The sequence below is a fragment of the Lycium barbarum genome, chromosome 1 (genome assembly GCF_019175385.1).
Source record: "Lycium barbarum isolate Lr01 chromosome 1, ASM1917538v2, whole genome shotgun sequence".
NCBI classification, from domain to species: domain Eukaryota; kingdom Viridiplantae; phylum Streptophyta; class Magnoliopsida; order Solanales; family Solanaceae; genus Lycium; species Lycium barbarum.
Genome location: NC_083337.1, coordinates 143,440,849 through 143,464,055, shown reverse-complemented (window position 1 = coordinate 143,464,055; position 23,207 = coordinate 143,440,849). Strand labels below are relative to the sequence as shown.

The window sequence follows — 23,207 nt, the reverse complement described above, 5'->3', positions numbered from 1 at the left end:
TATACATCTAGACAGAGTACAGCAGGATATAATCTCCTGCTATATTTATCATACTAATACAATATATCAGGATAATATTAATATAATAAATTTTAATGTTTCTATAATGTTTATTTTCTATAAGCGTTGCAAGATTGTTACACATTCCCATGTCTCACACATGTTAGAGATACAATTTGATATTCTACGTTGTATTAAGTCATCCTTTTTCATTAACAAATTTGTATCTATAATTTGACCAATTATCAAAACAAGATTGAAGCACGTAGGTGTGGTTTGGTTGGTGCGTAAAAAGAATAACAATCCCAGGATTAAATATAGAATTACTTTATCTCGAGTTTAGTAGAATTTTTAAATTTCAAAATTAATAATTCCGAAATTCTTTATACTACAATTCTAGTAGCATCATTTTTATCCTACACTCTATGTGGGAAAATAATTCCGAAATTACAACTAATTCTGAGATAAAACAACAAAATGTCACAAAGCATTTATCACAATGTCTTTAAAAGCCAAGGCAAAATTGGGAATAAGAGTTTATCTAATTTAAACAAGATGCATATTTTCTATTATACTTCCGCAATATTTTTAATGCAATAAATCAAACATCTACCAACAAAAGTATATCCACTTAAGAATCCTATTATTGTTTAAGTCTAATGACCCTTGACATTTGTTTTGTGAAATCCCCTTAACACGATATTGAGTCTTAATGAAAATATTAGCAGGCAATCTTTAGTTCTAGACTTTATAGCGAATATGAGGATATAATGGATCAAAATTACACCTATGTGAAATTGGATAAATTTATCCCTCGCTAAAAGTTGGTGTCAATTCTGCTTCTATCTTTACCAAAATGGCTAAAATTATCCTTTTGGACTAATAAACCTCTTTTTTAATTGTTAATTAACATTTTTCACCTGTCCTAATTAAAATAAGTGGACCCCCTTACACTATACACGTGATTTGATTTTGCATCTACACATATTTGATTTTGCATCTATATTATATGTATAGTTCAATTTTGCCGCCTCCACCACCAACTCTCCACCGATTTGCCACCATATTTAACCTTATCTTGAATGAATCATTAGCTCGGAAATATGCATTTTTAAGATTATTTTTCACCAAATTTATATGAGAAAAGTTGCAAATTATTAATACCTTTCATGTAGTTTTTAAATATTTAAATTTTAATCTTAAAATATTAAGCTAATCTAATCCAATTTAGCTTCAAAGTTTAGTCAAATTGACTCTCGAAAAGTGAAAAATGCCACATAAATTACAAAATATCTCCTTATAGGTGCAGTAGTTGTTAGATATGACCATTGCTTCTTGTAATTAGACATTTCCTAATTGCAGAGTTACTTATTGTACCTGCCCTTGTGAAAGGTAGCAGGTGTCCGTTACTTGTTGTATCTGCCCTTGTGAAGGATAGCAGGTGCCCGTTACTTGGTCGAGATACAAGCTAGCCATCAAAATTATATAAAAAAGTTGGCAAGTATAACCACTATACATAGATGTCTGAAACAAGCAACATACTAGCTATGTAGAAACTGTTAATACATATTCTCACCCTGCATTATAATGTAGTTTCATGACGGAGTTACTTTTAAATTAAAGTACACCTCACACTAGTCTTTTATTTCCTATTTTATAACAACTATATCCTCATAACACCTTTAAGTATATAATATGAGAGTCGCGGAGGAGAAGGAGGGTTAATTAGGAACACATGGTGGCAAGCCGGTGAAGAAGTGGTGATGGTAGTAGTCGAGAAGGCAAAATAGTAAAGGGATAAAATTGAATCATACATATAGTGTAAGGGTATATCTGGTTTACTTTCATTTAATTAGGACAGGTGGCAGATTATTTGAGATAAAAATGTTAATTAAATTTAAAATAAAAACTAAAGGACTTTTTTGAGCCACTTTAGTGACAATAGGAGTAGAGAGTAGACTATAGACCCTTTTTTTTAAATGAAAGGTCATGTTAGTGCCAGAATAGTTTTGGCCGTTTTTCGATGAGAATTATAATCACTCCGTTCATTTTGGATTTTTCACGCTGTTTAAAAAATAATAAATAAAATGTATAATTTATCAATATATTCATATTAATTGGTGCCTATTTTAATTGGATTTGAAAAAAGATTTGAAGTAAGTATTTAATACTATAAGTAAAAAAAGATTTTTTTTAATGTGCTAAAAGTGAAAATCAATTTTTAGACGAGGAAGGTGAAGAGACCATAAACATTTATAACCATAAATTAAAGAAACTGTAATTAGACGTTACGATCCAGTGATAACTTAATTAATACGAGTCCTAGTTTGACGATTAAGGTCATTCTGATTCATACCTTATTTCTATATAGTGTACTTCTGACTTCTGAGTTCTGACACTGTCACATTCAGTGGTCGATAGTCATATACTCATATTTCGTTTCTGTACTTCCAATCTTCCATTACGAAACACAATTTAGAACAGGTCTACATTATTAATTAGCTTTTGCAAAGTTCAAGTTCTTTTTGCGTCTTCTGTTTTACCTTTTCTAAATAGTAGTACAAAATAAAAAAGACATTCTTTAACAAGCTATAAATTATATACGTTTCGTTATTAAATGTGCATTAGCAATGTATTCAAGTAGTGTAGGGGAGAAATGGTATCGACTTGAGTCGAGTTAATAGTATTAATTGGATTAATTCTCAGGGAAGCACGTGCTTGGGCGGTAGGATGGTCGGTTTCTATAGTGAAAAATCTTTTAACTTTTTATGCGTGCGTGATTCACAATCTATTTTACTCCTATTTTTTAAAGACTAAAGAGTTTGAGAACTTTGTTGCTCTTTTTTAACTTTTAGCATTCTTCTCTATGTAGTATAGATTCTCCTTCTGCTTCAAATTAACAAACCATGGCACCTTGAAACTAACTTGATATTTATATCATATCAATATCAATTGTATACAAGATAAGTATATATATTCGAAATAGAAGTATATTTAAAATTTTGAGTTTATGAGATTTGAGTTTGAGAAAAAACAATTTATTAGAGTTAGAATACATTATTTATACATACTAAATAAATTTTATCGTACAAATATAATTTGGCCAAAGCTATTGTATTTTGCGGAACCCGTAATTAAAACCTAGTTCCAAAATTATTTTCATACACATGTTTTTCACATAACTATGATAAAGTGATAAGTTAAATTATTTGAACTAGTGTAAACACGAAATGCATGCAAGTATTTACCACATCTGTTCTCTCCCCCGCATTTTTACCCCCACTTTTCTAGACTTTTCAACCCAATAGCACCCTTTTTCCACATGCATCTCACTAAACTTACTAGTTGGCCGACCACCCACTATTACAATTTTGCAGTAGGAAAGATGCCTACTTCTTATGCTGAAAGTAGGGGTACCACCCAAATCGACAAACCGCGTCAAATCGAGAAAAAAATTGATTAGTGATTTGATTTGGTTTGGTTTTAAAAAGAAAAATACTGGCCATTGATTTGGTTTGGTTTTAACTAAAAAAAGTCAAATTGAGTCAAACCAACCCGACATTACATATACTCCCTCTGTTTCAATTTGTTTGAACCTATTTCCTTTTTAGTCCGTGCCAAAATGAATGACCTCTTTTCTAATATGAAAACAAATTCACTTTATGAATGATTTAAAGCCACACAAATTTTCAAGGCTTATTTTGAACCACAAGTTTCAAAAGTCTTCCCTCTTTCTTAAATGTCGTGCCCAGTCAAATGGGTTCATATAAATTGAAATGGAGGGAGTATAAAATTTCAAAAATATTTTATACACAAAAATGTTTATTTATAATGTAATTTATAAATATTTCTTAAACTTTTTCATAGTTTGTTGTTTTTTAATATATTATTTCAAGCTTAGATTTAGAATTCTGAATAGTCCAATAAGATTTATAGCTCATAGATGTTAGTAACTCAACAAAAATCAAATTCATACTAATGCTAAAATAAAAATACTAGGAATGGCAAAAAAAAAAAAACTAACGCTAACAAAAGAAATCAATTCTAAAATAGTGAAAATACATAACTTTATGTTATTTCTTTGTTTAATATCTAGTCATGTAATTAATACTTATTAGTCTTACTTATTTTAGCATGACTTATTACTTTTAGATTATCATCATTTTCTATATGCCTTATAAATTAGCCGTATTTATTATAGCATGACTTAATACTTTTAGATTATGATCATTTTATTTATTCGATTTTTTCGTTACTTTTTTGTTGTTAAATATTTTAGTATAATGTCATCTCTCATCTCACATTTTGTGTTATTTTGTTAAATAATATCTTAAATAGATAGTCTTATCTTACTAGGACTAGAGAAGTATTTGAAGTAAAAGTTATATATTTTGTAGAAGACTTTGCCGAAAAAACCCCAAAAAACCCAAGTAACCCGAAAAAACTGAGAAAACCCGACTTTTGTTAGTTTGATTTAGCTTATAGATTTAGAAACCCAATGCAAATAGTTTGGTTTGATATTTAAAATACCCAAACCAACCCCGTCCATGTACACCCCTAGCTGCAAGAACAACTTAATACAACTGGAAAAAATGGTCCAATTGCTAAAGAATGTAATAAAATGTTATCCGACCTAAAAGAAAAAGATGAAGTCAAATACATGAAAAGAAAATTTTGGTTTTTATTTAGTTAGCGCTCCATGACTTTGATTGATTAAGAGAAAAGTTGTGCTCATTTACGGATCAATTGGCTTTATATTAATTTAAGAATTACCTATATTAATATACATATAATTAATCTTTTTGTCAAAACTAGGGGTGTCAAATGGGCGGGTTGGGCTGAAATTGACCCAACTAAAATGGGCTGAGGTAATAAATGAGTTGGGCTAACATTGGCCAAAAAATGGGCTGGGTCATGACCCGCCCAACTTGACCCTTTTTTTAGAACGGTCTATTTTTTAGAAAAACATTTCTCGTGGAAAATATTTTCTAGAAATACATTTTTCGCAAAACTATAGTCTATAAGCCTAGTTATATAAATTAGACATGCTATCTTCTCGCGGGACACTTGCTAAGAGGGTCAAAATTCAAATTGCGCCACTATAATTTCGGGCACAATTTAATTTAACAGTCATGCACTAAACTTGTATTCTTGTGCATGTTGTTGGTTTTATAGTGATTTCAATGTTAAATGTATCTATTACTTAAAAGACACAAAACTTTTTAATTTGCAATGTATATCCAACTTTGTAAGATACATCTATTTATTCATCGAAAAGATGTGTCCAATCTTTGTAAGAAGCAGTGGCGGAGCCAGAATTTTTATCTATAGGGTTCAAAAATTCCAAAAGGTAAATACACGAAAAAGTTAGGGGGTTCAACATCATATATACATAATAAAATAATTTTAACTTTGAAAATACACTGTAATTTTTCGCCGAGGGGGTAACCCCTGGAGCTAACGTGGCTCCGCCCCTGCTAAGAAAGATACATTTATGCATGAAAAGACATACTTCATTCTCAATAGTCAATAAGTACCTATTCGCAAGTCGAAAAATGATGATAACTTGAGTTTCTATAACTTCATCTTTTCACTCTTTTAAGAGCGCCCATTCTCTTCATTCACTCTAATTCCTGCTAAATTTAAGAGTTCTTCGAATGAAAATTAGAAGATTGTTGAGTGGTTCATTATCTTGTAAGTAGGTCGTTAATTTGTTATTTGCACTTGGGTGGCAATAGAAATCTACTTTGAAAATAGCACCTTTCATAGCGTGCCTCAAACCATTTTTCACATCCAATGATTTATCTTATCATTTGTTGTTAATTGTTGCAAGTTATTTATTCAGTAAGAGTTCGTGTGATTAGTATTTCTGTCTCTAAATTTTCCAACAATTTCAGATTAGATACGATATTTTTTTGTAGAATAAGGGATGGTTTAGTTCAGGAAAAAACAAAATTTCTATAAGCCGCAACATTTGATTATGATGGTTGATAAAGGAAGAAAAAGAATGGAATGCCCAGACATTTGTTTTGGAAGGTTGACTTTAAGATAACAAAGTCTATGGAGGCTGCGTTTCTGAAACTGGTGACATAATGCAATCACAGAAAAGCCAAAGTGCTTTAGCAGAATGATCATTAAGGCAGCCATTTGACTTGAAATGGGCAAAAAGCAACTTTAAAGCAGTGAATCAAGAAAAATTTGATAAAAAGAACGTGTAATTTTCATTAAGTTCAACTTATATTAATGATAGACTAGATATTTCATAGTGATGATCGCCAAATATATATCATGTTATAATTAGGAATAATCTGTTTAAAGCTTAAAGTTAATTTTTTTCTTCTAAAACAAATTATATAGGTTACAAGCATGAAATCATGTGAAGTTTACTTTTACATGGTGTAATGATAAAGTACTCCATATCAATTCATACCTGTATGAAGATATGTCATTTGAAATCATGAAATAAAACGATGTTATTATTTAGATATTATTTGGATTTCAAATTTGATGTCTTTCTTGTGAGGAACATAATTTATTGCTTAATTATGCATATCATACTGATATTTATGTAGATTACAACTATTTTGTGCTCGTATGCTTTTACATACATGACAAAGATGGATTAGATCATACCTTGAAACATAGAACGGGGGGGTATACAACCCCAAAACTCTGTTACAACTAGAATGCAATTGAACACATAAAATTACACGTCTCATCTGAGTGTATTTACGACATGCTTATATTCAGATAATGATTATGAGAAATCGTATTTTGATATGTAATGTCGGTAAATAAATTCTTCCCAGGTAAATTTTCTTTTTGAAGAAAATATGCATTTTTTGATCCTCTTATCAAAATATCATATAATTAGCCCGCTATCCGATGGCACAACAGATAGAATGGTTTTGAGTTACTAAAGAAACATGTTTCAACTTGCTCGAAGTACAAGGAGAAAATTGCCCTTAACAATGTGGCCATCACTTCAATGTGATCATGGCATCCGTTTTTCATCGGATACAAGAAAATGGAAGGCAAATAGTGTGTTTTACTGTCGCTTTGCTTGACAGAGAGTACCGGCAGAAAAACCTTCGGCATACGCAGAGTTCTTGAACATTGTCTGCACAGACAAAAAAAAGCTATGGTGAAACTAGCATCTACCTAGAGGAACTTAATTTTTTCCTTTTATTTTCTCCAGGAAAATAGGGGTGAGCGTGAATATATATATATTTTTTCTTAGAAAGAAACACCAAACCGATCTTATCCAAATTTTCCGTTCTATAAACTACTTTGATGGTTTTCGTTTAGAGAAGTATACAGCAAAATCCCAGTTTGATAACTGCAAATCCCAAAAACCAAACTGACTACCTCCATTCACATTATGACTAGAATATTTTAACATTATGACTTCTTTTTACTAATATAAAAGTTAGAAGCGAAATAAATAATATTTGTTTGGATAGGCTCTCCAACCATTTTATCTAAGATATATTTGCCTGTTGATGGTTAAATATAAATTTTGACAGCCACATGAATGTAAAATCATATGATACTTCATCAAATGCATTGAGAAACGAGGAAATAGGTACTCACAGCTGTGCTCTTTAGCTCTGTTCCAAGTTTTTTCCTAATTGTATTTGATATGGCTTCACCAAGTTTCTCACCATTTTGCTTTACATTCTCCTCCGTTATCTGATTTTTTTTTTGGAGATAAGTTTTAACTAAATGTTACATTTCTCAAATCGTCACATTAAATATTTAGTTAGGAGTAAAAAGTGCATCATTTACTTACCTCTGAAAGAATAAGAGATGATGTTCTCGCTATGAAGTCTTCAACAAATTTTTCAGGATCAGCAAACGAGTTTGATAAGCTAACTCCATTTGATTGTTTCTCCTTCCGCACATCGGTTGATGGCTTAACGGCTTTGGCTATTTGAGTAGAAGGAAATATTGACGTCAGTTTCCTTCATGTCTTCACGACCACATCAAATTCCAAAATGAAATCCAACAAGATAAGCTGAAGGTATTATAAGAATAATTGTGTAGATTCATTGGCTCCAATTCACGTACTTAAATTAAACCATTTCAACTGATCCTTTAGTTTCTCAGAAATTTCTAACTGGAGTACAATCACATACACTATCAAGAATGGCCATTTTCATGTGAAAAAAACATATAAAGGAGACTGTTAAATGGACACTTCAATGGTCTTATGAACGTTTTGAAATTAACCTTCAGTGAAAAGCCCCAAAATTCAACTCTCCCCTCTTTACTGGATGCTGGCAGAATCATAGAGTTGGAAGAAGCTTGAAGCGAATCTGGAAAACTATTCCTCTGTGCATCATGTGGACTATATGGCTAGAATATAGGGATGTTTTGAAGGGGAAAACCTCATGTATTTTGCGGAAAAAAATGCTAACAGATTATCTAAATTTTTTTTCTCTTTTGATAACTTACAGTTTCTATTTTTGGTGCAACTATAGTATGATAGGAAAAACTTCACAGTATATTGAGTTTTTGGAATCACTCCAGTTGAGGAAGTTAGAAATGTAAATTTTGCTCTTTTGCAGTACACGTCCTTCATACGCTATTAACAAAATTATCTTACCTCATCCCCCCCCCCCCCCCCCCCCCCCCCAAAAAAAAAAAAAAAAAGAATCTCCCCTCAAATAGTAGTGAGGATACCAATCTAATAGTTTTCCAACAAACTAGACAGTAGATAGAGATAACCAAAATCATTCTCAATAATATGGATGGGATTTATTCTAATCTTATGATTTACTTTGTTCCTAAACTTTAACATCTAGATTCTTCCAAAAGGCAAATTCACAAGATTTGCCGCGTATAAAATATTTATCATTCATATCACTGCTTCTTCCATAAAACTTTTGTTTACATTTGCTTTTTAAAAAAAAAAAAATCAGTTTTCTTCCTTTAAAGCTTAGTATGAAGATTCTGTTAATTAAAGGATTATTTCTTATACAAGTTTATCATTTTGCAGACATTGGATTGACCAGCAGTAATGTTCAAAAAGAAGGAATAACAAAGAAAATGGAAAGAATTATTTTGGTTAAAAAATTCAAAAGAGTGAATTAGTATCATAGATAATGGGAAGTAATGTCAGTTAGTACACATTTCTGATGTCAACTCGACTTCATTAATATTGACAATGTTATATTATCACGTTTCTACGTCAGGCAATCTTAGAGTGGTTATTTGCACCATTTAGGAATTCATTAAAGCACGAGCATTTCGATTGTTGTACCTTACATATTTACAGTAACATATGCAGATGGATTTGGAAACTCCAGTGAATCTACTTTCTTGGATGTTGGATTCCCACAAGATAGGGTACAGAAAAGCACAAATAGTTTGCTGACTATCAAAGTACTATGATGTGCATTAATCTATTTAAAATGCAACAATGCAATCATTAACATTGCCAAAAGTGTACCTGAAACTCCAGTTGACTTGTTATTGACAGGGGCATGATTCATGTCAGAAATTTGCAAAGGAGCTGTTTTGTCTGATTGCGCTGGTAGGGCAATTGCATCAGATGGAACAAGAGAGGCTAGATCAGGAGGTTGATCCTTTCCTACTTGCGGATTAGCCTTATAAGTTAAAAAAAAAAAAAAAAATTATGTAAGAAACAGGAGCATAATTAATTATCAAACAATTCAGTGATCAAGTAAATGAATTCAGCCAAGTGATATAAGATCACCTCCAGGTCAACATAGACCGGTTGCTTCCCTATGGAACTCAGAAATTTATCAAGACCACGAGCATTAAGAGCTGCAAGAAGTATCTCAGTTACATAATCACAAACAGATAGTCAAGCATGTAAATGCAGAATTCTGTATTAAGCTCGAATAAATAATGCCACATATTCTAGTTCTGGTAAAAAAATCAGTAAAGTTGTATGTCTCTCATTAAATATATTTGCATTAAAATTTCCTTAGACAACGCCATGACCAATAGTAGACAAAATCAACCACTTTAATGTCCTAATCTCCTATCGATTTTCATCAACACTTGCAGCACAAACGAAAGGTATCATTCTCCCAGTAAATGTGAAGAGTAAATAGCAGGAAACGCTATCCTAGCACAAAATAAACAAGGACTTGAAGAGTATTAAGGAGTAATTAACATTAACTTTAAGATTGGCCAATGCAAGAAAGCCTAGTAAGGCAGTAACAATCAAAATCTCTTGTAGTTAGTCAAAGGCAAAAGCAACACTCTAATATTTGAATAAAGTGCAATACAATATAAGTTTTTTAAATTGAACAACACCCACTTGTGACTTCTCATAATTTATTAGTCAGAACATATAAGTCACATATAGTGATAACCTACAACATTACCCCACTAAAGTTAAAAAAAGGCACTATGAATGAGAAATAAGATAAACAGGAGAGAAGTTTGAGAGAATGAATCAAGACAGATGTGCTCTTTTATATTCACACTTTTCGATGTATACTGTACATGCATGACATCTATATACACTTTATATAATTTAATAGTCCCTCTTAAATTGGTGCATAGCAATCATATGAGCCGAGCTTGAGTATCTTTTCTATGACAGGGTGACAAATACTTTCTATGTGCTTGGTCCTCTCGTGAAACGTTGGATTTGATGCAGTATGTAATGCCACTTGATTGTCACACACAAGTTCATATGACAATCTCTACACACTTTATTCTTTGAGTAGTTGATTGTTTCATATAAGTTCCCAACCAAACATCACCATGGCTCAATATTCTTCTTCTACACTAGATTTGACAACCACATTTTGTTTCGTGCTCTTAAAGAGACTGAATTACCTCCAACCAAAGAAAAAAGTATCCAGATGTAGAGCGTGTAATATGTGACTGATAAGTTGAGATTTTAAAGTTTTTTTTGATAGTATACTTCTGCCTCATGGTTTTGGTGTACCTTGTTCTGCAATGTACACTTATTCCTAATATGTGATTTCAGGAGGGAAAAAAGCTTAAAGAAAAAACTATTCTTTAGCTAAAAAGTCCTGGAAGAACATGAGGATAATAAAAGTAAATTTCTACCAGAAAGTGAACTGTCTTACCAATTGTTGTATCATTAGAGAGTGGGTGGAAGAAGCAGCATTCCTGAGTTTTAAATCCTTGATCTAGCAACAAGGAAACGCACCTTGGAAAAGGAATATAGCAAAGTTATCATCTTAAGAATTGTTGACATAGAATCATGGAAAATATTTGAGATTTTATTGTAGCGTAGTAAAAGAGTGAAATGAATACCTTGCCGATTCATTTACAAGGGCAAAAGGAGTGACACAACCAAGTGGCACCTTACGTAGTAATGAAAAAGGAGATATTAGAAGTGCTTGCCAGAAAAATATAAGCCATCAGCAAAAGAAATAAGAGAAATGATTCTGATCTCTCCACAGCATACATTTGTTCAAGCCAATAATCTATAAGTTACTTATTAAAGAAAAGAATATCCTATAAGTTTGATGCAGAAAACATCACCAGATTTAAACAATCTTTCCTCTAAAAGATTTAAAACTAACTCAGCATTTACAAACTAGCTATTAGAAGACAGGGAACTATCTTTTATTAAGGAGGTTCTTACCATCCAAGGTTTCTTACTAGTCCAAGGTTTTCAAGAATGAAAACATGAAATTTCAAGTAGGAAATAACTTTTTCAATGCAATTGCATTGCAATACTTGTTAAAGTTAAACATAAAGGTTTAGACAGAGAAATTCAAGCACAAAGTTTGAGCTTATTACTAGCCAGCTGATTTCTTCATTGACCTCGGCCATCGATTTATCATGAGATAGCTCATGGTGAACTTCCAGTTTGGAAGGAGCAATACTATTTCTAGAAAGGAAACCCCTAAAAGGATAATCAGGTCATTTCACTTTCCACACCTTCCACTTGGAAAGGAAGATGTCTGGAAAATCTCAAATTTAGTATGCCATGTTCAGTTACACAACCTATGTCACAAAGACTCGGTATGAAAGTGAACTGAGGTGTCAGTCTTATGTCTAGCATATAAGTTACAAGGTGAAAGATAAGTTTTATCCTCCATTCTTCAAAGTTTAGTTGACCTATTTTCCTTTTCTTCTGTTCCAGTTGACTCCTTTAAAATGACAAATATTCCATCTTCAAAAACTAATTTCATATAGAGTAATAGTGCTTTGTTTCTCATGGCATGTAGAGTTGTAAAGGCAAAATAGGGTTTAAAAACTAAGGGCCTGTTTGGAAAGCCACCCAGGTAATTGGAATTGAGTGTAATTGGGTGTAATTACACAGTTTGGCCTGTTTGGTTGATCAGGTAATTACACAGTTAGGTAGGAATTGGGCGTAATTGAGAGGGTGTAATTACACTCTCCAATTCTCAAGGGGGGGCTGCGAATTGGGTGTAATTACACCCTATAATTACAGAGTTACTTTTTAGTTTATTTCTTTTTAATTTTATTTTAATATGTTTTATTTTTTATTTCTATTATTTAATTTTTTTTTTATTTTTTTTAATTTCTTTTCTTTTCTAATTTATTTTTTATTTCTATTATTTAATTTCATTTTTATTTTTACTTTTTAATCATTTGTATTTTTTAAAATATATTTCTCTTTTTATAGAATTTATATTTCATTTCCTTTCTTCTCATTCCCAACCTTTACTTCTTGTGGTTCCATGTAATTGCTCGTATTTTTTTTAATTTTTAATTTTATTCATTTAGCATAACCATGTTAATATACTACTTTTTGAAACTACATATCTTAATATTAGAAAGAATTAGTCATTAGCAAACTTGGCATATAAAAAGTGACGTTATTAAAGTAGAATTTCGTTGTGAATGAGGTTATTGACTTATATTTTCCCTTTCCTTTGAATTATAGGAGTATTTACTTATGTTACGTTGAAACTTACTTATGTAATGTTAGAATTTGACATAAGAGTAGTATGTTAAAATATTCTTTCGGATTTTGAATTTGGGTTATATTTTCGATTTTAAATATATTTGCTTTAGTACTATTGACTTGGTAATTCACATTGCATGTTGTTTATTTTTCACTTACAGTTGATAGAATTATTGTCAAACATTTGAATAGTGTTATGGCATTATATTTATAAACATTCTTTTTTTGTCAAACATCCAATCCTATGATGTTCTCACAAAAAAGGTATGCTTTTGATTTTTATAATCAATTAAAATTAAAATATTATTAATTTGAAATTATATATCAATTATTCTTTACAATATTAGTTACAAATATATGATTATTAATTAACATATTTTCAAGAAACAATGTATTATTAAATAACTAATTTAATATCATCTATAAAGGCACATATTTTTTAAATATTAATTTTAAATTTTTATAATTATTTTAGTTTTAAATTAAACTAACTGTGTAATTACACTTGTGCAACCAAACAGCACGCTTGTAATTACACTGTAATTATATTATAACAAACAAACAGGTCGTTGTAATTACAATACTGTGTAAGTACTAGGCTGTATAATTACTAGGGTAGTAATTACACCAATTCCAATTACCAGGTGGCTTTCCAAACAGGCTCTAACAGTAAAATATAAGAAAATCCAGGAAACCAGGGGAAGGGGGGAAGAACAGCACACTAAGGTATACCATCATCTGAATCAACCCAACATGGAAAAGAAAAGAAAGAGATAACACATAAAGAATTTGACAAACCTGAAGTACTTCCGCAAGTGCTTCCTCTGGTGCCATTCTCAACCCTCCTTTTCCCAAACCAAGCCTCTGAGACAAAACTGCTCAGTTTCAACAGAATGCATACCATTCGTTAAAACTCAAAATACTTCAGATTTACAAAAGAAGGAGATAAGGCATATAGTACAACAACAGTCTCTACTGGTACATAAAATGTGATCATTGATATTCTGTTCCCATTCACATCACTCTACATAAGATAAATTCTATGACATTGTCCCAAAGTAATGGAAACTAAGGAATGGATACCTTTCAAATCTACATTGGTTTTTGCCAGCGCAGAAACAACATAGAACCTATGTTTCTTATCCTGCATCAGAAGTGGGGTGTGCGCATTATAGTTAGCACATGAGCTTGAGTGAATTTAAGTTGGAGTTACTAACTTCTTTTGACGAAAGGTAAAACAAGCGAACATAAAAATATTTCCATAAGAAGTCTGTCATACCTTCAAGAATAAGTTTTTACTCAATGCCCCATTCAGATGCCCAACATGCTTTGCCTGAGCAAATGAGAACTTAAAACTGTCATCGAAATTGAACAGAAACTAATAGGGATTTGACATGTTTACTTACCTGTGCTTCAACTGTCATTGACATGTTTACTTACCTGTGCTTCAACTGTCAAAACCACAGGATGTTCGTGTTTGGTGAAATCAACTTGAAGCTCCTAAAAAGAACCCAGAATATTGATTACTTAAGAGTACAATTGTTGCTAGCATAACATCCCATCCTCAAGGATGTTATGAATTATAGATAACATATTCAAGTTATCTGATACAAAAGACACGATAAGCTACTGCCCATGTCTCAATTTAAGTTTCTTACTTTTCTTTGTAGTGTGTTTAAAAAAGAATGCCTCTTTCTATATTTTGTAACTCTCTAATTTCAACATTCTATATGGCTTGTTTAAGTTCACGAGATTCAAAGGGCATTTGTGTACATTATACACATCTTTTTTAGGACCACAAGATTCGAAAGTCTCCCTTAATTTCTTAAAGCACCGTACCTAATCAAACTATGACACTCAAATTGAAATGGAGTGAGTATTAATTTACAACAACCTTAACATTATTTTTTAATTAGACCGTCTTGACTTATAATTAACAGCTCCCAATACATATCAAAACAACCGAGTGATTAGCAGATGTTGAACCAACCTGTAAACGAGCAAGCAATTTCTCCTTCGTATAACCCATTTTGTCTTTGTTGAAATCTTCTCTACAAGTACACTCTCTGCAAATAACACTCAAATAAAATTATTGAAGATATTAATTACCAATAAACCTAAGGGCCCCAGAGAATAAACTGATCTAGATTTTGAACATTAAGTTCATTGATCTCAAATGCTTATGCTTATTTTTGGGACGGTAGAAATTGATATCTGCAGTAAAAAAAATACTTCATTTTTTTTTTTTGGGTCTATCGGAAACAGCCTCTCTACCCCGCAAAGGTAGAGATAAGGTATGCGTACATCCCCCACTTGTGGGATTACACTGGGTATGTTGTTGTAAATACTTCATTTTTTATAGTCTTATTCTCTTTCTCTTGTAAAGTTCAACTTCTCAAAATTAGATTATTACACCTCTAAACTTTGTGGCAAACAAGACTGTCCAGTCTCACCATAGATGAAAATATCTCTACAGTATAAGTTTCTAGAAAACAGAAGAGTTATAGTCAAAGGCAGAGTAGTACGCAACAAGGAAGTAAATAAAAAAAGGCATATTCTCATAAAATTCACAAATACAAGTCGGAGCTGAATTTTAGCAAAGCATTTGCTCCGATTCACATTAGGTAGTTTACCACTAAAAATTCATCGGTAAAATGGTTAGAGTTACAGTGGGAAATGGAACTTACAATTGGATTTCGCCGCAGAAATTATTATGCCGAATCCCGGCTGAGACTTTGCCTATATTTGGATTACGAGTTTTTGGCCCGAATGGTTCCACAACTTCAAGTGTTGGTTTAACTTGGTCCCTTAAGTATGATACTGAGCTAGAAAACTATTCTAGGTTAACAAATTTGGTCCTCAACTGACGGAACTAAACGGGAGTTGACATATCTAACGGAATTGCGTTACCAAAACTTTGACATTTTTAACCCCAATAGCCCTTAAGTTCAAGGATTGATTTAACTTTGTTTTTTGAACGTTACATCTGATATTCGTTACTATCTGTTATTTTGATTATCGTAATATTTTGTTGTAAGAATGTTTTATCAGGCTTTCTATATTAGCTTATCATGACTTCTTCACTTTAGTTTCTCTTTTTCCAAACTACTTTGAATTGTTTTTCCTTGAGCCGAGTTCTATCGGAAACATCTTTCTACCTCTAAGGTAGGTATAAGATCTACGTACATTACACAGGAAATGTTGTTGTTGTTGTTGTTGTAACGTGACATTGAGCATAAACTATCTTTTGTGTACAAATTTAGTACACTTTTTTAGTCATCAACCGGCGAAATTTGATAAGTCAATGGAATTTGCAGGTAAATGGTTCAAAAGAACCCTCACTTGGCCTATGGTCTCTCCATTAGCAACACAAATAACTTTCTTTTTTCTTTTCTTTCACCAAGAAACAAAGTGCTACTTGTAGTTAGGGGGTGATAAAATTAGCGAGTGAAAATAGGAAAAACCTCTAAATATATCTTTGAATTTTCTAAAATAGTTTAAATTTGTCTTTCATTAATAATTGATATTAAATATGTTGTCCCTATTGTTATAAGATTGGTCCGAGTATGTTCTTACTCACTTACAACGGAATCTCTGTAATATATGAGTCTTTTTTATATACGAAATGGTCCAGATTTGACCATAAACTTAGCGAAATTCTGCAAATTTTATTTTCTCAACAACCCTTCATCATCACTAGAAACAATCACTATCATAATTATTAATTCTCATTACTCTAAAAACACCATTTAAGGACCATCATTACTCCACTACCACTTCAACCTGCCACATTCACAAAAAGAACGTGCAGAAACCAATCCCTTCAAAAGATCTCTCTCATACATTCATCTTTACTATACCCTAACTTGACCGCCATAAATATTGTTGCAAATGCTTTAGATGTCAAATATTGTGTATCTAGGTCTGAATTAGTGTTAAGAGATTGGTATGGAGCTCTAACATCGTTGTTTATGATTTATAAAAGGATTGGTGAGGAGTTGTATAGATGGAGTTCCGGTAGAGATGAAAATTTAACTTGGTGATGCAATTGCTCATTGTTTGAGTTTCTTTTGGGATAATTTAATGTTTTAGGGTAATTAATTTGAGTTTGGGAAATAGATACCTTTCTATTTAAGGTTCTTAGTGTTGAATAAAATGATGTTAGGACCATTACACATAGTTTAAAAAAACTGTTCACTTTATTCGTAAGTAAATACAGAAATATTTAGACCAATTTTGTAACGGCAAAAATATATGATCCCAATTATTAACGAGTGTCAAATTTGAATCATTTTGCAAAATCCAAGAACAAGTTGGGACCTTTCCTGATGAAAATATGACTCGTTCAATTAATTCAAGTTTGGTAAATTAATAATTCACTTATTCATTAACTTAAACCATTTTGATCTTCTTAAAATCAAACACATCTGAAAATTTAAGTTAATTTAGACTAAATACGCAACTATAGACTCACGACAACCTTATCAAAATATATTTTTATCCAATATATCGTAGTTAGCCACAACAACTCTTTTGTATCCATTTGGTACTATAGGCTGCAACCTGAATAATCCAACTAGCTCTTTGCAATAGACTAATAGAAATATTTATGGAGATAATATCTCAGATGGTCACTCAATTATGAGCAGTTCACTCAGAAAGTCACTCAATTTTATTTTTTAACTAGAAAATCACTCAATTATGAGTAGTTCACTCAGAAAGTCAATCAACTTTGTTTTTTAACAACAAAATCACTCAACTATTAATGTTTCACCTACAAAGTCATTTAACTTATTTAAGTGATTTTAATTACATTTTGCTGATTTTTATTTAAAGTCAAAATTGTAAGAAATAGAAAACTATTCATTTTAATCATTTTATTGACACGCCCACTTGACCCGACCCACTAAAAATATATTGACCAAGACCTTTTATTTTACCCTCATTCCCTCCTGCTTTCTGTCTGCATTAAATTTTTGTTCTTTTTTGTCTGCATTAAAATTTTTAGTAACTTGTATTAAAAAATTAATATGCAGGTCACATCTCGTACAATTTAATTGTCTAAAATGCCTTCAGATTCTCATGCTAAGATATTATTTGGAGTAAGCACAAGGAAAAGGATGTTGACTTTGAAAGGGGGTCAAACAGAGAACCATCTTGATAATTTTAACAATTTCACAAAATAATATTCTTCGTGTAAAACTTATTATTATTGTTATTATTAAATATTTGGTTAAAGTATAAGTACAATCGAAAGAAAATAAAGCAAGAAGGAATAAATTACCGATTAAGGATGACGAACACACGTGTGCCTCACTCTCTTTAAGCAATCCAAGTAATAAAACATTTTTTCGTAGTGAAAATGTTGGAAATGAGGTCTTGGTCTTGGTCAAATTAGGAGAGAAATTCGGATGGAATGAGTGTAAAATATAAGGTCTTGGTCAATATATTTTTAATGGGTTGGGTCAAGTGGACGGGTCAATAAAATGGTTAAATGAGTACTTTTTAATTTCTTACAGTTTTGATTTTAAATAAAAATCAACAAAAGTCATTGAAAAATCATTTAAATATGTTAATTGACTTTGTGAGTGAACTATCTATAGTTGTGTGACTTTCTGGTTAGAAAACAAAGTGACTTTTTGAGTGAAACACTAATAGTTGAGTGACTTTCTGATTAGAAAACAAAGTTGATTGAATTGCTGAGTGAACTATTCATAGTTGAGTGACCATATGAGATATTATCTCAATAATTACTTGTTGTTTTCGGGCGGTTAAAGCGTTATATAAAAATATATTTAAAAAAAAAAGTTATATTCCATAAATATTTACTACTACAAGAATACACAAATGGAACGTCTTTAAATTTCTGCGTGGCGCCAAGCTCAATCCATTACTTTTTTTCTAAACCAAGACATTACAACTCTGATCACCTACATTGAAACTAACCAAAAATCTATGCTTTACCAAAACTGGAGGATTATGCAAATCCCGGCTTAATTAATTACCTATACACACTACTATGCCTATAGGTATGACATTTTCTTTTTCTTTTTTCTTTGATTGCAGAGAGTATCAGGGAAGTGAAGAGGAAGAAGAATGAAGTTGGTGGACGTATTAAAAGTAGTTCTGGCAGCGACTATGGCGATGACAACAGTGGAAGCGATATGGCTAGAAGTGCCAACTTCGTGGCCTAAGTGTGTATATGAAGAAATCCATACTAATGTTCTTGTTTTTGCTCATTATTTTGTCATCCGTGATGAGGATCAAATTCAAGCTAATGTTGTTCCAACTATATCGGTTGAGGTAATTAAACGCATCATCTCAGAATAGCCTAGTCTTGTAATCGTTTGAATCTATTTCATGTATATGGATTTGGGGTCGGTTGGAACGCGGGATGGGATAAGCAAGGATATCCCATGAGATTATTTTATCCACTTTCAGGATTATTTTATCCATCTTCTATATGGAATAGTTTTTCTACCATTTTAGTATAAATGATGAGATAAAATAATTCCGGGATTAGCTAATACCCCAAACCAAACATGGGATGTAGTTAATCTCAAATTTTATCTCAGATTATTATCCTTATCCCACAAGAAGATACCCAAAGTGATCTCACAAGTGGGATATGAGGAGGGTGGGTGTACGTAGACCTTATCCCTACCTTTTGGGGGGTAGATAAACCGTTTCAATATAAAAATTGGTATTGTAGCTAAAGTAAGAATAGAGGTATAAGAACCCTGAATAACATCTTGAAGCTATTGATGGAATGATGGTAGGAGGAGGATTCATAATTTAAGTTTTATGAGTCCAATATTCAAGGTTATTAACATTGAATCCATTATACCTTTAAAGTTATAGGTTCATATTTTACTATTTGTTGCCATTTTCGTGTACTTTTACATATAAATTATGCTTTGGGTCGATAGTACTGGACTCAGATGAACTCGGTGTCGTGCTACATCCGCCCCTGATTGATGGTGGAAATCCAGAATTTAATGACAAACTTGGTTAAAAATATACTGGGATTAAATTTAACTTAGCCAAGGGGGAAACTGGCCGGTTCAATTCAGGAATGTAAGGGTTCAAACTCTGGAGCTAGTGTGAGAGAATAATTGATTATGAGATCAATTCATGGTTCAACTATGTGGAAATGTATCTGCAAATATCAAGTTTCTATACCGCGTTTAGGTGTTGTAACCACTTTTTGGAGCATTTTCCCGTGAATTGCATAATCAATTAAAGATACTACATGATTACACTTATTAAACTTCTTGATTTTATCGATTTTCAATTCAGATTAGCAGTGGCGAAAATTACTTCTAATTTTTTCACTTATTACACTCATGATGCCAGAAATATTATCCGAACGTTCTTTTCAGGTTACATCACCCTTTGGAAACAACCTCCATCATAAAGAGAATGTCACTCATGGTCAATTTGGTTTTACAACCACTGAGCCTGGAAAGTACTTGGCGTGCTTTATGATGAGTAACCATATCCCAGGTAGTAAAAGCGTGACTGTTGGTCTTCGGTGGAGAATTGGAATTGATGCAAAGGATTGGGATTCAGTTGCAAAGAAAGAAAAGATAGATGTAAGTTCACAATTATATCACTATATACTCCTGATGCCAGTGTCAGTGCCCTTACAGTGTCTGCTCTCTCTTTAATTTTTAACTTGCATTGTTTACTCCTCTCCTTGTAGGGCGTTGAACTTGAGTTGGTGAAGTTAGAAGGGTTGGTGCAAACCATCCGTGGAAACTTAGTGTACCTGAAAAAGAGGTAATTTCCAGTTTGAATTTGATGAAGTTCGCTTCTTTTTTTACCCCAGATTGTACATGTTTGCTATTTCCTTTCACCATCTCTTCTTGCTTCATGGTTCATTTTGAGTGTCCAAAAATGTGGAAGTATCTGAACATCTAATCAAAAACCTTAAAGTTACTGGTAGAGTACCCCCGAAAATCATATATTCCTTTGGAAATCTTTACATGACTAAATTTCGTAGGTTTATATTTTAAACCCTGCTAAACATGTAAAACAATTTTAAGTTTTATGCCGTCTCCAACTTGTTTGGAATTAAGGCTTAGTTGTTGTTGAAACTATTTTTCCAGTTTTTTTCTTTGAGAAGACTGAAGCAGCTTTAGAGGCTGAGGAATAGGTTTTGGAGCAGATAAAGGACTCTCAATTGACTGAAAAGTTGGACTAGAGTGAGAGAAGAGTAGTCCATGACGAATTAATGAGATGAGCCAAAAGATAGAAAGCTTTGAGCCATAGAATAGGTAGTGAGAATATGATTGTGAAAACGCCTAACAAAAAATTGCTATTGATACCATGTGAAAAAATTTGAGCATCCGACTTTAATTTTAAGGTTACGGGACGAGTAGCCTGTAACATCTGAATTCACAAGTCACAACCCATGTAAGATATGGTTATTCTTTAACAAAGCTTATATACTTAAACAAACAATATTTTCTTGATAAGATATTACCTTCTTCGTTGTTTTATTCTGTTTTTACGGTATTTACCTAAACCTTGTCTCATGTAAAAGAAAAAATAGCTAAATCTTGGAAGCATAATTGTTAAGATTATAATAACCAGGGGCTACTATAGTCTCCAAAGTTTTTTGAGTACTTGGCAGAATATGTTAAATGTCCTGCTATCACGGTGACAGCAATGGCTTACGGATTTGGAGTACTTATCAGAGAATGTCATGTTGCTTATTTCCTCTGTTTTAGAAGTGCTACATAATCAAGAATGTTTAAAACTTGATTTAGTTTGCATGTTTATTTAGTACCGAACATACATATTATCCAACAAATGTTGGTAAGTTTTAAAAAGTTGTAGATACAACCTCGAAACTAATGTTTCTCACGGGTTAAACATGCAGGAAGAAGAAATGAGAGAAGTGAGTGAGAGAACCAATGCAGCAGTGGCCCGGTTCAGTATAATGTCTCTTAGTATCTGCATATTGGCTGCTGCTATGCAAATATGGTACTTGAAGCTCTTCTTTAGAAAGAAAAAACTCATATAGCTTTATGAGTACGATAGTTGTTTCCTCTTTGTGGGAACCATAGCTCACAGATAAGATGTGAACGACAAAATTCTTTCCCTTTGTACCAAAATAGCATCTTCATTCTTTTCTCTTGGCTTATATTGTTCCGAGGTTGATTGGAGTTGGATTCTAAGTTAGCAGTAGTGGCAGATGTCATCAGTTCCGGAAATGAAACAATTTTGCACTGGGGCGGCTCTATATATCAAATTTGGGGGCTTAAGCACCCATTGAACTAGCGAAAGAGTGTGTGTTATTGGATTGAAAATGTAAGAAAATGGATATATAAAGTTAGCAAGCACCCAGGATAAAAAGTTTGATGGGTGCTTTGGCCAATGAAAGGTGCTGGAAGGTTATGAAAGTTGGGCAGTGAGAGTTCAATTCTCACTTCTAAGTTACCATGTCCTTTTTAATAAACGTTTTCCTTATATTATCAAGCTAGCTACTTTCCCTTTTATTTTTGCCCCAATTAGATCTACTCTTTTGTTCTTTCTACTAGCCACTATTTTGATCCAATACTCTATAGTTTTTCAGTTCTTCTTCACTAACTTTTGTTTTACATTTTCTTTCTTTCTTTTTACTTTATGTGACTCGCTGTAACAAAAAAAGAAAAAGAAAATCTATTTGAAAATGGACTCCAAAGCTACCCCTTCTAAAGACGAATTGGTCCTCTAGAATAACGGAAACTCACCAATCTTTATTCTAGCTAGTTGTCCTTATTCATTACAGTTTCACGGCGTCCGTAATACTTATATGATGTGATTTGTAGTACTTTATGTTAAGAAACTTAAGCATCCACGAACTCAAAATCTTGGATCCGCCACTGATTTTGCACAATGTACCTGTCTTATGATAAATGGTGTTTGTTCCAAACTACATATCCAAATCCCAGTTGCTTGCAGGTGCATAACTAGCATTGGCTAAGACATTTCAAAAATTGGCTTCCCATGGTGATCCACTTCATTCTCAACATGGAGAAAGCAATCTTAGTAAAATGCTTGTGCGATCATTGGATTCTTGAATGTCTTTCACGCTGTCTATAATTGTCGATGTACATATAAGAGTTGGCGAAATTGTTTGTTCGTGTCAAGATTGAGCTCTAAAGCCACGAAGCTTTCTTGATGCTATCAATCAAATATCGTATTGCTGGTGAATGAAAAAATTAGTTCACTTTGTCCAGCAGTTTTTCTTCATAAACTGTGGCAGACTAGCCAATAAAACTGTATAAATTCACAATAGGAAAGCCGTGCAAAGAACAAAAAA

General features: G+C 32.3%; 1 protein-coding gene and 1 pseudogene across 2 annotated transcripts; one reads left to right on the top strand and one right to left on the bottom strand.

Annotated features, from left to right (window-relative positions):
• Window positions 1-6,814: 6,814 nt before the first annotated feature.
• Window positions 6,815-15,737, bottom strand: LOC132641252 (uncharacterized). 2 transcript variants are annotated; one of them, XM_060358166.1, is made up of 13 exons: window positions 15,583-15,736; window positions 14,886-14,961; window positions 14,336-14,395; window positions 14,175-14,228; window positions 13,979-14,039; window positions 13,694-13,770; window positions 11,269-11,318; window positions 11,079-11,161; window positions 9,722-9,792; window positions 9,455-9,611; window positions 7,793-7,929; window positions 7,594-7,692; window positions 6,815-7,120 (listed from the first exon to the last, which is right to left on the bottom strand). In XM_060358166.1, exons 2-13 carry the CDS (start codon window positions 14,922-14,924, stop codon window positions 7,049-7,051), a joined length of 960 nt encoding a protein of 319 aa, XP_060214149.1. In that variant the 5' UTR covers window positions 14,925-14,961; window positions 15,583-15,736; the 3' UTR covers window positions 6,815-7,048. The 2 variants fall into 2 exon arrangements, with proteins under 2 accessions (XP_060214149.1, XP_060214156.1); XM_060358173.1 differs by lacking the exon at window positions 7,594-7,692 and having other exon boundaries at window positions 15,583-15,737.
• A 3,130-nt stretch (window positions 15,738-18,867) lies between these two features.
• Window positions 18,868-22,030, top strand: LOC132641260 (transmembrane emp24 domain-containing protein p24delta3-like; annotated as a pseudogene).
• Window positions 22,031-23,207: the final 1,177 nt, after the last annotated feature.